At 41.9% G+C, this 15,930-nt stretch overlaps 2 protein-coding genes across 6 annotated transcripts; both read right to left on the bottom strand.

The window, feature by feature from the left end:
• Positions 1-1,449: 1,449 nt before the first annotated feature.
• LOC106604139 (matrin-3) lies at positions 1,450-13,396 on the bottom strand. 4 transcript variants are annotated; one of them, XM_045717855.1, is made up of 19 exons: positions 13,312-13,396; positions 11,751-12,768; positions 11,464-11,525; positions 11,191-11,229; positions 11,027-11,103; positions 8,709-8,767; positions 8,503-8,619; positions 8,137-8,262; positions 7,870-7,995; positions 7,661-7,785; positions 6,657-7,451; positions 5,900-6,590; positions 4,173-4,248; positions 4,009-4,052; positions 3,603-3,746; positions 3,356-3,486; positions 2,718-3,142; positions 2,183-2,304; positions 1,450-1,887 (listed from the first exon to the last, which is right to left on the bottom strand). In XM_045717855.1, exons 2-19 carry the CDS (start codon positions 12,741-12,743, stop codon positions 1,855-1,857), a joined length of 4,185 nt encoding a protein of 1,394 aa, XP_045573811.1. In that variant the 5' UTR covers positions 12,744-12,768; positions 13,312-13,396; the 3' UTR covers positions 1,450-1,854. The 4 variants fall into 4 exon arrangements, with proteins under 4 accessions (XP_045573811.1, XP_014054017.2, XP_045573810.1 ...); XM_014198542.2 differs by having other exon boundaries at positions 5,900-7,451; XM_045717854.1 differs by lacking the exon at positions 13,312-13,396 and adding an exon at positions 13,220-13,274 and having other exon boundaries at positions 5,900-7,451.
• A 57-nt stretch (positions 13,397-13,453) lies between these two features.
• On the bottom strand, positions 13,454-15,883 carry LOC106604141 (polyadenylate-binding protein-interacting protein 2). Of its 2 annotated transcripts, none has more exons than XM_014198545.2 (4): positions 15,771-15,883; positions 15,331-15,499; positions 14,976-15,152; positions 13,454-14,238 (listed from the first exon to the last, which is right to left on the bottom strand). In XM_014198545.2, exons 2-4 carry the CDS (start codon positions 15,466-15,468, stop codon positions 14,182-14,184), a joined length of 372 nt encoding a protein of 123 aa, XP_014054020.1. In that variant the 5' UTR covers positions 15,469-15,499; positions 15,771-15,883; the 3' UTR covers positions 13,454-14,181. The 2 variants fall into 2 exon arrangements, with proteins under 2 accessions (XP_014054020.1, XP_014054021.1); XM_014198546.2 differs by having other exon boundaries at positions 15,331-15,473; positions 15,771-15,877.
• Positions 15,884-15,930: the final 47 nt, after the last annotated feature.

The following is a 15,930-nucleotide window of genomic DNA, read 5'->3' as shown; positions in this document are numbered from 1 at the left end:
GTAAAGTGACTATGCATAGATAATAAACAGTGAGTAGCAGCAGTGTAAAATACTCGAAGCGAGCATAAAAGGCATTTAGCTCATCTGGTAGGCTCGTGTCACTGGGCAGCTCGCGGCTGGATTTCCCTTTGTTGTCTGTAATAGTTTTCAAGCCCTGCCACATCCGACGAGCATCAGAGCCAGTGTAGTAGGATTCAATCTTAATCCTGTCTGTATTGACGCTTTGCTTGTTTGATGGTTCTTCTGAGGGCGTAGCGGGATTTCTTAAAAGCGTCCGGATTACTGTCCCACTCCTTGAAAGCGGCAGCTCCTTTAGCTCGATGCGGATGTTGCCTGTAATCCATGGCTTCTGGTTGGGATATGTACGTACGGTCAACTGTGGGGACGACGTGGTCAATGCACTTATTGATGAAGCCAATGACTGAGGTTGTATAATCCTCAGTGCCATTCGATGAATCCCGGAACATATTCCAGTCTGTGCTAGCAAAACAGTCCTGTAGCGTAGCATCCGCGTCATCTGACCCCTTCTGTATTGAGAGTCACTGGTACTTCCTGCTTTAGTTTTTGCTTGTAAGCAGGAATCAGGATAGAATTCTGTTCAGATTTGACAAATGGAGGGCGAGGCAGAGCTTTGTATGCGTCTCTGTGTGTGGATTTCCCTCTGGTTGTGCGTGACATGCTGGTAGAAATGAGGTAAAACGGATTTAAGTTTGCAGCCACTAGGAGCACCGTTTCTGGATGAGCATTTTCTTGTTTGCTTATGGCCTTATACAGCTGGTTGAGTGCGGTCTTAGTGCCAGCACCGTTTTGTGGTGGTAAATAGACGGCTACAAATAATATCGAATACTCTCTCGGTAGATAGTGTGGTCTACAGGTGTCTATTCTCTCGGTAGATAGTGTGGTCTACAGCTTATCATAAGGTACTCTACCTCAGGCAAGCAATACCTTGAGACTTCTTTAATATTAGACATCGCTCACTAGCTGTTGACAAATAGATGACTGACATGGGGCACTGTTTTGAAGCCACTATTGTAACAAAACATTTTGGAAGATATAGAAATTCCTTTAAATGTCTACATTTGTTTTTGCCACATTTATTCTATTACAAACATCTTAATGCATACTTAAATTATGTGAACTAAACATAATAAAATAACCATTTTCCTTTTAAGTATAATTTGTAGAAAGTACTAATGTTACTACAAAATATATATACCTATATAATACATGAATTTAATTTAAATACTGTAGAATTCCATTCATTCCTATGGAGGACTGCTCCTACTGAGGAGTGCCAATATGGCCGACCAGTGGCTTCAAAGCCTTTCATTGGCCAATACATAGCGTCAGTCATCCAGGGTTTATATACATCATTGGTTATAATCCTGAACCTAGAGCAAACTAAAAGGCGGTGATGTTATCTTGCTTGAAGAATGTTCAATTACAACATTAATAATTAAGCATGTTTATTAACAATCTTTTAGAATGAATTTCAATTTCAAACAAATCTTGAAAACAAATAACATAGGAAAACTGAACAAACAATTCACGTTACAGAAAGTAGATCTGAGCTATTATAAACACAAACATAACAATATATGTAGGTTGGTGCTGAACATTTGTTCATATAAAGCAATACAGATTAACGTAATCTGCAATCTCATTTATTGTTCTAGGATGAGTTTCACAAAGAGCCTCTCGTGGATTAGGTAAACCTGCGCCGTTCTTCTTGAGTGCAATATAAAGAAAAATCCAGATTCTCCACCCTCCTCCGGAAGTGTGCACTTGTACACTTCCCGTCAAATTGGGCCTAAAACTGTCATCTTGTCAACTTCCTCCAGAGATGGACATCTTTTAGCTAGAGGCTGTGTCTTTACCTGAATGTTCCTGTGAGACAACACAAATCATACAGCTCAGTAATCGTCCAGGTAAACATGTAATGTACACAGCAAATAACTGCACAGAAATGGTGGTTGAATAATGTAAAGAATAGATACCCGCGACCCATCTCCTCCATGATCCTACTTTTTCAAACCTACGCACCTGTGACTTACATTATTTGGTAATAGGGACTATAGAAGAGCAGTCGGCCAATCATTGTTTCTACACTTACGATAAAGAAGCATAAAAAAACTCAAGTGAGATGATTCTGATGAGATTCAACAGGATTCTGGTGCTTTACCATAAACTTCAGATAGTGACCGAGGCTGCTGCAGTGTTGGTTCTTTGCTTCGTCCTCATTGACATAGATGACTTGACACAGGTCGCAGAAGTAGCCCATGACAGGTTTAATGAATTCTCTTCCTGTAACAAACACATTAGAAAACATAGTACTGTACTTCATAAAGACAATGCCTCTTACTACAGTTCATTGCTGCACAACTTGGTAGTGTTTTCAAAGCAAACAAATTAAAATAGTTGTTTCAGTGATGAAGTCTAAAAAGGTAATTGTGTTATTTTTCTTGAAAGGAGACATGGCAGTAGCCTGGGTGCCAGTCTTATTGTGCTCTCTTTCCTACTGCTAATAGAATTGTCATGCCATGGAGTTGACAAGAGCACAAACAGATCTGGGGCCAGGCTATAGAAAGAGACAACAGATCTGGGACCAGGCTATAAAAAGACAACAGATCTGAGACCAGGCTATAGAAGAAGACAACAGATCTGAGACCAAGCTACCGTGAGTGCAGTGAGGCTATAAATCCCATCCAAACACTTACCCACTGGGTTGTTGGCCTGGAACGATGACTCCATACCAGTCTTCATGGAATCTGGTCCCTTTTCCACATCATCCTCCATCTTGGTTTCCACATTATCCTCATTGCTACAGGCCTGCTTCTCTTCCTCAGCAGCAGGGGCATCCTTTTGGTCTTCACTGTTGGAGGATTTGTCAATATTCCCTTCAGACACTCCTCTGTCCTCCTTGTCACAGTGTTGGGCTGGCTCGGAGCGTACTTGTCGTGATGTCTTCTCTTTTGTCTCCTCTTCCTTCTCTTTTGTCTCCTCTTCCTTCTCTTTTGTCTCCTCTTCCTTAGCCGCTGACTTTGAGTGACTGCGGGTCCGTCCACTCCTTATTCTGCTACTGCTTCTAGTACTCCTGTGATCTTTCTTTCGATCACTTTTAGAATCAGATTCAGGTTTCCACCTGACAAAATAAGATCATTTCTTTTTAGTCCAGAATTATATAACTTTAGAAACGTTAAACCTTAAAATAGATAGGCAGAAATCACTGGACATAAAATATGATCAGACAGGGATATTTTGTATCAGAACAGACAGAGGAACATCAATTATCAGTGGCTCCCACACGGGATGGGACTGAGTGCGTTATACGTCTGTTTAGCAGAGCAGCACCAACCCTGTTGTTAGTCTTTTGTATTTCTGAGACCGCAGGATGATCAACTTCTGGCCGTATAATTTACAGCCGTTATAACGCAGCTCTCTTAAAGCCTTTGTCGCATCAGAAGACCTCTCCATCTCAATGAAGCCCTGAGAGATAGATGAGAGGAGAGAGACCATGGTTACTGAAACAACAAATGTGACCAGACTTGTAGTACATCATTAGGATCGACTCCATTTTAGATTTCCTTCTGTTGGGAAAATACCTCTTCACCATTGCGAAGGAGGAAATAGCGGTGCACTCTCCCAAAGCCTTTAACAATCTTCAGGAAGTCACTATCTGTATAGAAGCCTCTGGGAAGGTTTTTGACGTAGATCACTCTACCAGGTGTCTGATCACGTCCTGAGGGCTGAAATGAAAATATTTTACAGGTGTGTTTGTAACAACCTTATTGACAATAGTTAACTAAAGCTGCAATGAACCCACTCAACCCAGATCGTATATATATGGTGTTAGACTGATATATTGCTTAAAACCAATATCCCCCAGTTAGAAGGTTGAATGAACAATTCTAAACAGATGACCAGTACTGACTCACAGAACACATCAGAAACAATAATAAAAAAACGATATATATATATATATATATATACACACACACATTTACTCACCTTGCTCTTAGATCTGCTCTTGGTCTCATCTATTGATTGGTTATCTGCAATGTAAGATAAACATACAATCAATGACCTTCATAACAATGTTACTCTTTCTTTAAAAGTGCTGAAGTTTGAATGGAATCTATGGTCCAGTTGCTAGGTGTTGAGTAATAAGTCACCTTGGTTATCGCCTGAGGAATCCTCCTCCAGCTCATCCAACGTGATAAGATTCTCAAGGTCCTCTGGGAAATCAGGCTGAGGGGAACAAACATCAAAACATAACATTTAGGATTTACTGAAACAGACAACATGTATTAAACATGACACCTTGTATTTTACATATTGGAACTATGTTCACTTGTCTTTTTTCAATTTGACTTATTAAATAGGTGAACTACATGTTAAAGACCTGACAGAGCATGTATAGATGAACTACATGTTAAAGACCTGACAGAGCATGTATAGATGAACTACATGTTAAAGACCTGACAGAGCATGTATAGGTGAACTACATGTTAAAGACCTGACAGAGCATGTATAGATGAACTACATGTTAAAGACCTGACAGAGCATGTATAGATGAACTACATGTTAAAGACCTGACAGAGCATGTATAGGTGAACTACATGTTAAAGACCTGACAGAGCATGTATAGATGAACTACATGTTAAAGACCTGACAGAGCATGTATAGATGAACTACATGTTAAAGACCTGACAGAGCATGTATAGGTGAACTACATGTTAAAGACCTGACAGAGCATGTATAGGTGAACTACATGTTAAAGACCTGACAGAGCATGTATATATGAACTACATGTTAAAGACCTGACAGAGCATGTATAGATGAACTACATGTTAAAGACCTGACAGAGCATGTATAGGTGAACTACATGTTAAAGACCTGACAGAGCATGTATAGATGAACTACATGTTAAAGACCTGACAGAGCATGTATAGATGAACTACATGTTAAAGACCTGACAGAGCATGTATAGATGAACTACATGTTAAAGACCTGACAGAGCATGTATAGATGAACTACATGTTAAAGACCTGACAGAGCATGTATAGATGAACTACATGTTAAAGACCTGACAGAGCATGTATAGATGAACTACATGTTAAAGACCTGACAGAGCATGTATAGATGAACTACATGTTAAAGACCTGACAGAGCATGTATAGATGAACTACATGTTAAAGACCTGACAGAGCATGTATAGATGAACTACATGTTAAAGACCTGACAGAGCATGTATAGATGAACTACATGTTAAAGACCTGACAGAGCATGTATAGATGAACTACATGTTAAAGACCTGACAGAGCATGTATAGATGAACTACATGTTAAAGACCTGACAGAGCATGTATAGATGAACTACATGTTAAAGACCTGACAGAGCATGTATAGATGAACTACATGTTAAAGACCTGACAGAGCATGTATAGATGAACTACATGTTAAAGACCTGACAGAGCATGTATAGATGAACTACATGTTAAAGACCTGACAGAGCATGTATAGATGAACTACATGTTAAAGACCTGACAGAGCATGTATAGATGAACTACATGTTAAAGACCTGACAGAGCATGTATAGATGAACTACATGTTAAAGACCTGACAGAGCATGTATAGATGAACTACATGTTAAAGACCTGACAGAGCATGTATAGATGAACTACATGTTAAAGACCTGACAGAGCATGTATAGGTGAACTACATGTTAAAGACCTGACAGAGCATGTATAGATGAACTACATGTTAAAGACCTGACAGAGCATGTATAGATGAACTACATGTTAAAGACCTGACAGAGCATGTATAGATGAACTACATGTTAAAGACCTGACAGAGCATGTATAGATGAACTACATGTTAAAGACCGGCGTGTACTTTACCTCATCAACGTATGAAATATCTCCTTTCTGGTCTTCACCATCTCTCTCTTTCCCCTGTTCTGACCCGGTAGCTGAGAGCTCTTTCCCCTGTTCTGACCCGGCAGCTGAGAGCTCTTTCCCCTGTTCTGACCCGGTAGCTGAGAGCTCTTTCCCCTGTTCTGACCCGGCAGCTGAGAGCTCTTTCCCCTGTTCTGACCCGGCAGCTGAGAGCTCTTTCCCCTGTTCTGACCCGGTAGCAGAGAGCTCTTTCCCCTGTTCTGACCCGGCAGCTGAGAGCTCTTTCCCCTGTTCTGACCCGGTAGCAGAGAGCTCTTTCCCCTGTTCTGACCCGGCAGCTGAGAGCTCTTTCCCCTGTTCTGACCCGGTAGCTGAGAGCTCTTTCCCCTGTTCTGACCCGGTAGCAGAGAGCTCTTTCCCCTGTTCTGACCCGGTAGCAGAGAGCTCTTTCCCCTGTTCTGACCCGGTAGCTGAGAGCTCTTTCCCCTGTTCTGACCCGGTAGCAGAGAGCTCTTTCCCCTGTTCTGACCCGGTAGCAGAGAGCTCTTTCCCCTGTTCTGACCCGGTAGCAGAGAGCTCTTTCCCCTGTTCTGACCCGGCAGCTGAGAGCCCTTTCCCCTGTTCTGACCCGGCAGCTGAGAGCTTTTTCCCCTGTTCTGACTCAGCAGCTGAGAGCTCTTTCCCCTGTTCTGACCCGGCAGCTGAGAGCTCTTTCCCCTGTTCTGACTCGGCAGCTGAGAGCTCTTTCCCCTGTTCTGACCCGGTAGCTGAGAGCTCTTCTGTAGGAGCATCATCTACAGTCTCAGAGGTTGCTTTCTGCCTGGGCTCACATAGGTCTTTAAACTCCTGGATCAAGTCCTCAGCACTCTCCTGCGGTTCCTCTTCCTCTCCCTCCCCTCCCTCCTCTCCCATGTCAGAGTTCTCCTCCCCATCCTCCCCATACACGGCCATCCCCTCGATGTCACTGTCCATATCACAGGCTTCCATGGCTCCATCCTCGTGGCTGTCCTGCGTCTCAGTTTCTTGCTTGCTCTGGTCAATCGTGTCGACAGCCTTTTCGGACTTCTCCATCACAGTGGAGGACTGGGATGGGGTCTTATTCTTGGTGGGAGGTTGTGAGCAAGTGGATGTGGAAATGGGGGATACCTTCTCACTGGACACCCGCTCTTTAGTATGGGAGCGAGGGCTTCTGGAGGACCGACTGGAGCTCTGTTTGCTGGGGGACCTTGGCCTGCGGGGGCTTCTGGAGGACCGACTGGAGCTCTGTTTGCTGGGGGACCTTGGCCTGCGGGGGCTTCTGGAGGACCGATTGGAGCTCTGTTTGCTGGGGGACCTTGGCCTGCTTTTACCCCCACAATTTGATTTCACTCGTTCTTTGTGACGGTCGCTATCCCTCTCTCTACTCCTCCTCCTCTTTGAGGAGATTGGGGAATCTCTCCTGGGGCTTAGGGACCACCTTCTGGGGCTTGGGGTTCTCTTTCTCTTAGATCTGTCTTCAGACTTCCTGCTCCTGTCTGAAGACTTTCTGTCTGAAGACTTCCTCTCAGACATGGTCCTGCATGATGTGATGGAAAAAAGGTTTACAGACAACACTTTAATTTCCATGTTTTCTGGCTTTTACAGAGTCTAAATTAACTATTTCTCCTTTAATACAGTGGTTATAACAGTGACAGTGTCTGACAATCTGAATTCAGAAGCCATAATTAATGCATGTTTGCATGCGAAACAAAAGCTAATAGAACAACAGGGGACGCATCAACTTACCGAAGTGTATTATACTCTGATGAGAAGGCCACTTTAATATGTATCTCATCTATTTTCAGGTGTTTGGACGTATGGTGTCGTACAAGCTTCTGTGCATCCAGTGCATTAGACATTTCCACAAATGCCTAAGAGGACAGGATACACTGTAAGCAAATTGTAGTATACTATAACAAAGACCAAAAAGTTCAAAGCAATATGCTGTTTAATACCTGCGTAGGTAAGAATAGAGAGTGCTCCACAGGTCCAAATCCTTCAGCTACAGCCAGTAACTCTCTTTTCCACGCGGCAGACTCTTTACCAGGAGGCACAGGGGAAAAACTCAACACCCGGGAACTCTATACGGACATAAATGGATTTATTTAACTCATTGAATAATACTGTGTGCGTGTGTGGTTGTTTTAGGGAAAATCCTCAATTACCCCTTCAACCAAATTTAACAAAAATGGTATAAATGAATGAATCTTGTAAAAATGTACCTGTAGGAAATTAAATGTTGACGAGACAGAGAAGGTGACTTGTCCTCCTTTCACCATCACCGGGTTACTGAGGTAGTATGTCACAATATCGGCGGCCTGGTCCGTTGAGCCCAACTCCACAAACGCCTGAAGATGCAGCGTTACAAGAACCATAAAAACATTATTACTAGAATGGATATCCCTATTGTAGTCAATGAGGCCATGATGGGTGGCGATTCTATTTCTATACTTACAACATGATGACTATAAGATTCTCAATTATTATTCAGTCAATACAAGACTTCTGACCCATTTCATAGGAATTCAAAAGACATATATTAGGTATTTGAATAGATGGCAGGATGAATAGGTTACTAGTCTTCTTACCAAAGCAGGAAACATGATGACTTTCACTACTTCCCCAAATGGTTTAATCAGGTCCTTCAAACCATCTTCGTTGAGACACCGGGCGGTAAATTTGGCACAAACCACTTTGCCACTCCCCTAGAAAATTAGGGAAAGTAAACAGACAAGGTGAAAAAAAAAGGGGAAGACTAGATAGTAATAAAACAGAAGAGCAGGAAGAACAATACCTTTGTAACCTTTGTCGTAGTGTCTATGTTTTTTCTAGAGCCGCTACTTGACGGTTTACCTACAGGACAATATAAAAGGTAAGTTACTGGCACGTTAATATGTTATATGAATATATCAGACATATACCGTCAAAGCAAATGGTCCTGTGTGGCTCAGTTTGTAGAACATGGTGCTACCAACACCAGAGTTGTGGGGCGGCAGGTAGCCTAACGGTTAGAGTTTTGGACTTGCAACCAAAAGGATGCAAGATCGAATCCCCGAGCTGACAAGGTAAAAATCTGTTGTTCTGCCCCTGAACAAGGCAGTTAACCCACTGTTCCTAGGCCGTCATTGAAAAGAAGAATTTGTTCTTAACTGACTTGCCTAGTTAAATAAAGGTAAAATAAATAAAAAATTACAATTCGAAATACGAACATGTATGCTTGATAAAAGTGTCTGATAAAATGGTATATACAGGAAGTATTCACACCCCTTGACTTACTCCACATTGTTGTGTTTCAGCCTGAATATAAAATTGATTAAATTGAGATTGTGTCACTGGCCTGCACACAATACCCCATAATGTAAAAGTGGAATTAAGTTCTGAGAAATGTTAACAAATGAATGAAAAATGAAAAGCTGAAATGCCAATATGTATTCAACCACTTCGTTATGGCAAGCCTAAATAAGTTCAGGATTAAAAATGTCTTTAATAAGTCACAAGAACTCATTCTGTGTTCAATACTAGTGTTTAATATGATTTTTGAACGACTACCTCACTTCTGTACCCCACACATACAATGATCTGTAAGGTCCCTCAGTCGAGCAGTGAATTTCAAGCAGATTCAACCAGAAAGACCAGGGAGGTTTTCCAATGACTCACAAAGAAGGGCACGTATTGGTAGATGGGTAAAAATTAAATAAAGCAGACATTGAATATCCCTTTGAGCATGGTGAAGTTATTAATTACACTTTGGATTGTGTATCAATACACCCAGTCATTACAAAGATACAGGTGTCCTTCCTAACTCAGTTGCCGGAGAGGAAGGAAACCACTTAGGGATTTCACCATGAGGCAAATGGTAACTTTAAACAGTTACAGAGTTTAATGGCTGTGATTGGAGAAAACTGAGGATCAACAACTTTGTAGTTAAGCCACAATACTAAAGGGAAAAGGGGGATACCTAGTCAGTTGCACAACTGAATGCCTTCAACGGAAATGTGTCTTCCGCATTTAACCCAACCCCTCTGAATCAGAGAGGTACGGGGGGCTGCCTTAAATCAACATCCATGTCTTCGGTGCCCGGGGAACAGTGGGTTAACTGCCTTGCTCAGGGGCAGAATGACAGACTTGAACCTTGTCAGCTCAGGAATTCGATCCAGCAACCTTTCAGTTACTGGCCCAATGCTCTAACCACTAGGCTACCTACTAACCTAAATGACAAAGTGAAAAGAAGGAAGCTTGTACAGAATAAAAATATTCCAAACATGCATCCTGTTTACAATAAAATAAAACTGCTAAAAAGGTGGCCAAAAAATTTACTTTATGTCCTGAATACAAAGCATTATGTTTGGGGCATCTCCAACACAACACATCACTGAGTACCACTCTTAATATTTTCAAGCATGGTGGTGGCTGCATCATGTTATGGGTATGCTCGTCATCGACAAGTACTAGGGAGTTTTTTAGGATAAAAAAAATGGAATAGAGCAAAGCGCAGGCAAAATCCTAGAGGAAAACCTGGTTCAGTCTGTTTTCCAACAGACACTGGGAAACAAATTCACCTTTCAGCAAGACAATAACCTACAACTCAAGGCCAAATATACACTGGAGTTGCTTACCAAGATGACATCGAATTTTCCTGAGTGGCCTAGTTACAGTTGACTTAAATCCGCTTGAAAATCTATGGCAAGACTTAAATGGCTGTTTTGCAATGATCAACAACCAACTTGACAGAGAATGAAGAATTTAAAAAACAATAATGTGCAAATAGTGTACAATTCAGGTGTGCAAAGCTCCTCGAGACATAGCCAGAAAGACTCAACAGCTGTAATCACTGCCAAAGGTGATTCTAACATGCATTGACTCAGGGGTGTGAATACTTATGTAAATTTGATTTCTGTATTTCATTTTCAATACATGTGCAACAATTTCAAAAAACATGTTTTCACTTTGTCATTATGGGGTATTGTGTGTAGATGGGAGAGAGAGAACAAAATATATTTAATCCATTTTAAATTCAGGCTGTAACAACAAAATGTATAATAAGTCAAGGGGTATGAATACTTTCTGAAGGGCACTGTATTATGTATAGGCAAGCTAATGCAGTTAGTTTACCTAAGTAGTTAATAGACCTATGGGAAGGTCCACCAGTCTTCTCGTCAACCCTTGGTCTCTCTGTGTGGTCGTCACCACTAAAGGGATTAAAAGGCCTGTAGTTAGGATCTATTCTACATTAATACCAAGCACACACACACACAGACAGAGAGATATGCACTTACCTTCTGGCGGTCTGCATCCGGCAATCCCATTCAGGATACCTAAAAACGTAGGCACAAGAAGAAGAGATGGAATGATTTTTTTAAAAGCTGGACAACTTAGGCACCTATATCGATTTAAGCTAGGCCTATTACAATATCAATACTGACAGTAAGAGTTTGAAACTTCATCAAATGTATTGGTCACATACACATATTTAGCAGATATAGCAAAATGCTTGTGTCATGCTGTTGAGTGGAGAACTGGAAAAACACATTGAGTATGTGATTACTCACATTTGAAGAAGTGTGAGCTGTCCGTCTGCATGTTGAGTTCCATTGACGTGTGTGAACCAGCACTGTAACAACAACAAAAAGGACAACAACAAAAAAGTTCTCACTGATTGTTCATATTTAAGATAATGCATAGGCTGTCTTCTAACATACGTAGCAGTAACTGTATATTATTAGTGGCACAAATAGGCTTAGGATTCATACACTTTGGACCCTTTCACACACACATGAACCTACCTGAGACCCAGATAATGCAGATTCAACAGAAATAAGAGGAGTAAGCTACTTACCTTTTCAGAGAGCACAGTAATATCGCAGAGAGAGCACGAATAAGGAAACGTTTGGGGGATATCTCCGTGGAAGTCAAGAGCAGCCTTCTTGGTGGGAGTTTTGCCAGAGGTGGCCATCTTGATTGCGACAACTGGGACATCTTGGTCTGGGCGTGGTCTGTAGTTTGTAGCTGGTGGGTACCTGTAATCTACTGCTGGTTGGGATGAGTTGGGGGGTTTCCAGCTGTTGCTGCTTCCTCCTTGGGCCGTGCTGTAAGTGGACCTAGGAGTTTGGTAACTTCTGGGAGTTTCTTTACCATAGTGGTAGTCCACAACTCGGACAGGCACAGGTTCTAGGCGAGAGCGTGTGTACTGCATCGGGTTGCCATGACGATCTAGTTGCCAGGGCTCAGCCTGTTCTGTGGGAAGGAGTTGGGAAGGGGGAAGAGCGGGGTGGGGGTCCAATGGGTAGTCTAATGTCTGAGAATGACTCCGGTCACCCTGCTCCCACGCACGGCCTGGAGGAGGGGTAGCAGTGGGGGGGCGAGATGTGGCAGCAGGGGGGTAAGAGGTCATGGCTGGATATGGTGGCTGCTGTGTCGCCCTCTTCTTTCTGATCTCCAGGAGCAGACGTGGTAGGTTCTCCACAGTGATGAGCTCCTCAGGCATCTCGGCTAGTAGAGACAAATCTTTGGGCTCGAGCCCACAGCTGCTCAGGAGGGTCAGAGTTTGGTCTGACCGGCTCAGAGAGGAAGAGTAAGGGTCTGACCGGCTTAGGGAGGAGTAAGGGTCTGACTGGCTTAGTGAGAAGGAGTAAGGGGACTCGGTGGCAGCAGAGGCTCTGGATGAGGAGGATGGGTAGGATGGTATTGTGGAATGAGACGGTGGCTCCTGGGACGATCTGTAAACATTGTGACCGTGGTCTCCAGGGTGCAGGTGATCTGGAGAGTCGAAAGCCCTGGCTCTTAGATCTTTAGCTGGTGGTGGTCGTCTGTAGGAGTAGTTGTGAGACATGCTGGAACGTAAACGTATCAAATCTCTGTAGAGAAAGTTGCCAGTGAAGAGATGAGGGGTCAAAGAAGCAATCTAGGGGTTATATGGATTCAATATCAGGAAACTTGGGGGCGGGGTCTATCTTGACTTTAGCTGATTCCTTGTAGGTGTGACATGCTGGCGATAACCGGCAGGCCTAGCCCGAACCGTCATGCAGATGACGTTAGCTAGATAGCTAACGTTATCTGGCAAATGCTGGCTGAACGTTAGTTCGTTCTGACATGGAGCCAAACCATAGGCCTGAAAGGGTTGCTCATGCAAGTGATAAAAATTACATAGAAAGCTAGATAGATATTGTAGACCATCTAAATACCAAAAAATGTAAAATAGCATGAATTTACTAAAACGAATGACACTGGCTGAACTGCAAAGCTAACGTTAACGTAAGCAAGCTAACTTCCTCTCACGTTAACTCGATAACTAGCCATCATACAAACCAGCAATTTTTAAAAGATGAAGATAATTAGTGAAGACATATAAAGACCTGACGTAAATATCAGTATACAACTTTATTCATTAAGTATCTTACCGTAACCTGTAGCGAAGGAGATAGCGCGCTTCATAGGCGTCTAAACCGGAACCGGAAGTGAAAGGTAAACTACAATATTTTTGTACAAAGTAAAAGTCGATTGCTGTTTGTTTACTATATGAAAACAGGGTATTCAAGAGTATACATTTATGAGGGAGCCATGTTTATTTTTTTTGTGAAATCACAAATATATAGTCCATCCATCAATATTTATTTTCAAATACTTTAAGAAAAAAATATATGGTTTTTTTGTATGTTTGTGCAATACTTTTGGTACATTTTTATACAGTAGTTTTCCTTTTTATGTGCATTTAAAAAAAATCTAAGGTCAACATCTACATGGCAGTAGGATATCAAGCACCAGGCTCTGAACGATAATGGCAGGAAGTAGAGGAGCAATGAAAATAAAAGGCTCCTTAACAGCTTCTACCCACAAGCCATTAGACTGCTGAACAATTAATCGAATGGCCACCCGGACTATTTACAATCTGCATTTCAATAAAAGGAATTCATAATGCAAACCAAGATCTAATGAAAAATGTATTTTGATTTTTAAATGAACCACTAATTTTGATTGAACAGAAAATTATTATTTGATAAAGCAGGTATGTTAGAACTACTTACATAACACAGGCCTATAATATTCAAAAAGGAAATAAAAGTAAAAAGGTCTTCTGGCTGTTTTTACATTCAGAAGAGTTACAAAAAAAACATGATTTATATACACAACATTATTCAAAACGTTAAACATGCAGGGCTAGCTGGAAAACTTTGGCAACACATTAAGTGCAACAGATTAACAAAACTCAAACAGATCTTCCTACGCTGGCTTCAGTGTGGACAGATGACTTGTTCATCAGAGGACTAGTCTCAGTGCTTCAATCCTGGTACGAATTCTTGCGCTTCAGGGTTCAAATTGCTGTTAACCTAAAGAGAAAAAAACATGAGGGAAAATGTCATCAAAGCTTACAGAGATTATTCAATCCAAACAAATGGCGATGTCATAGGCCGACTATTTGTACAGTGTGTTCCAGCCTGTGCCATCTTGACAAAAATCATACTTTATACTTATGCTAAAATGTTTATTCTATTCTACTGAGCCATTTACTTTCTGTTCGTATTCTTATCTTTTATTATTTCTTATTGTTGTTGCATTGTCGACAAGGAACCTGCAAGTAAGCATTTCATTGGATGGTGTTTCCCTTGTGTATCCCGTACATACGACTAATAAAACTTGAAACTAGAACAAGATAGCACATATATATCTGGGACTAGGCAAGCCTCAGTCTGTATTACATCCGGCCGTGATTGGGAGTCCCATAGGGCGGCGCACAATTGGCCCAGTGTCATCCGGGTTTGGCCGGGGTAGGCCGTCATTGTAAATAAGAATTTGTTCTTAACTGACTTGCCTAGTTATATATATATATATTAAAGCCTTTTGATGAGTTGATGAGAACAGATTTGGAAGGATGGCCACACGAGACTAGCCTAGCAAGCCACCTGATCTTGCACGTTTACATGAATGGTTCCATACACGCAGTGGTAATCAGTCTGGTATTTACGAGGCTAACACGAAACTGGGACTAGGCCAACTAAAATGGCTACTTTCCACAGACTTAACCTTCATAAAACCTGGACAAACAAAACAACTCTGAAACATTTACCGCCAGGTCGTCGGCGATGCCTGTGTCACTGAGGACCAGTAGGTTTAGTTGGTCCTGGAGCTGACCGAGGGTTGGAGGGAGATCTCTGGCTGGGATGAACCATTCGTTCTCCTCTTCCTCCAACATCTCCTGGAAACACTGCTCAATAAACTCCTCCTCCCACAGTTCCTCCTCAATCTGTGGAAAAAGCATTCAAAATACTTTAGACACCCAACTCTTCGTAACACTATCAATTAAATAAATAACGATACATTACAAAAATAGGTATTTCTTTGTGTGTGGTGTAGGCATGAGAAATTACATCAACTAGCTACCTAATCTAGTACATCATCAATAGACAGAATAAGTAGAGGACCTGTCTGTTGAATTCCTCCTCGTTCTCCATCCACATGTATTCAGCAAAGGGATTGTCATCATTGATGAACTGTCCATGTAGGATCAATTCTATGTTGCTGAGGCTTGGTGTGTTGTTGATGCGACTTGGGTCTTTCATTTTGGCTGTAACCAAGACAAGTTAGTTATATCTGCAAAAACAGGAATAAGACAATATTTCAGAACATAGTAATAATAAGACACAGAAATAAACAACCAACGACTAGGGGAAAACACACAGTACAGTTCAAAATGCTAAGTATGACCACAGCGTAGCTATCTATAGACACGTGTTGTCTGCCTTTGTTATTAAGACGACTCGATATAAAGTCTAAAAGCAGCAAGTAGGGACACTCATTTCTGTTTTATACGGACCACAGCAATGTCATATATCTCTACGATATTTCACAACGGTGAAATTACCCGGTGAAGTTTCAAAGCTGGAGGTGTAAGTTGAACTGTCCTCAGATCGTGTAAAGAATGGCTGCTGGGGATGTTTGTTTACATGCTGAAGGTATCATGTGACCCTCCCACGTGATTAGTGCGCAGACTCCCTGGCTCGCTACAGCGTCACCACCCCCCC

This window comes from Salmo salar, chromosome ssa05, assembly GCF_905237065.1.
Source record: "Salmo salar chromosome ssa05, Ssal_v3.1, whole genome shotgun sequence".
Taxonomy (NCBI): Eukaryota; Metazoa; Chordata; class Actinopteri; order Salmoniformes; family Salmonidae; genus Salmo; species Salmo salar.
The sequence above is the reverse complement of the archived record's forward strand: the minus strand, read 5'-3'. Positions and strand labels throughout refer to the sequence as shown.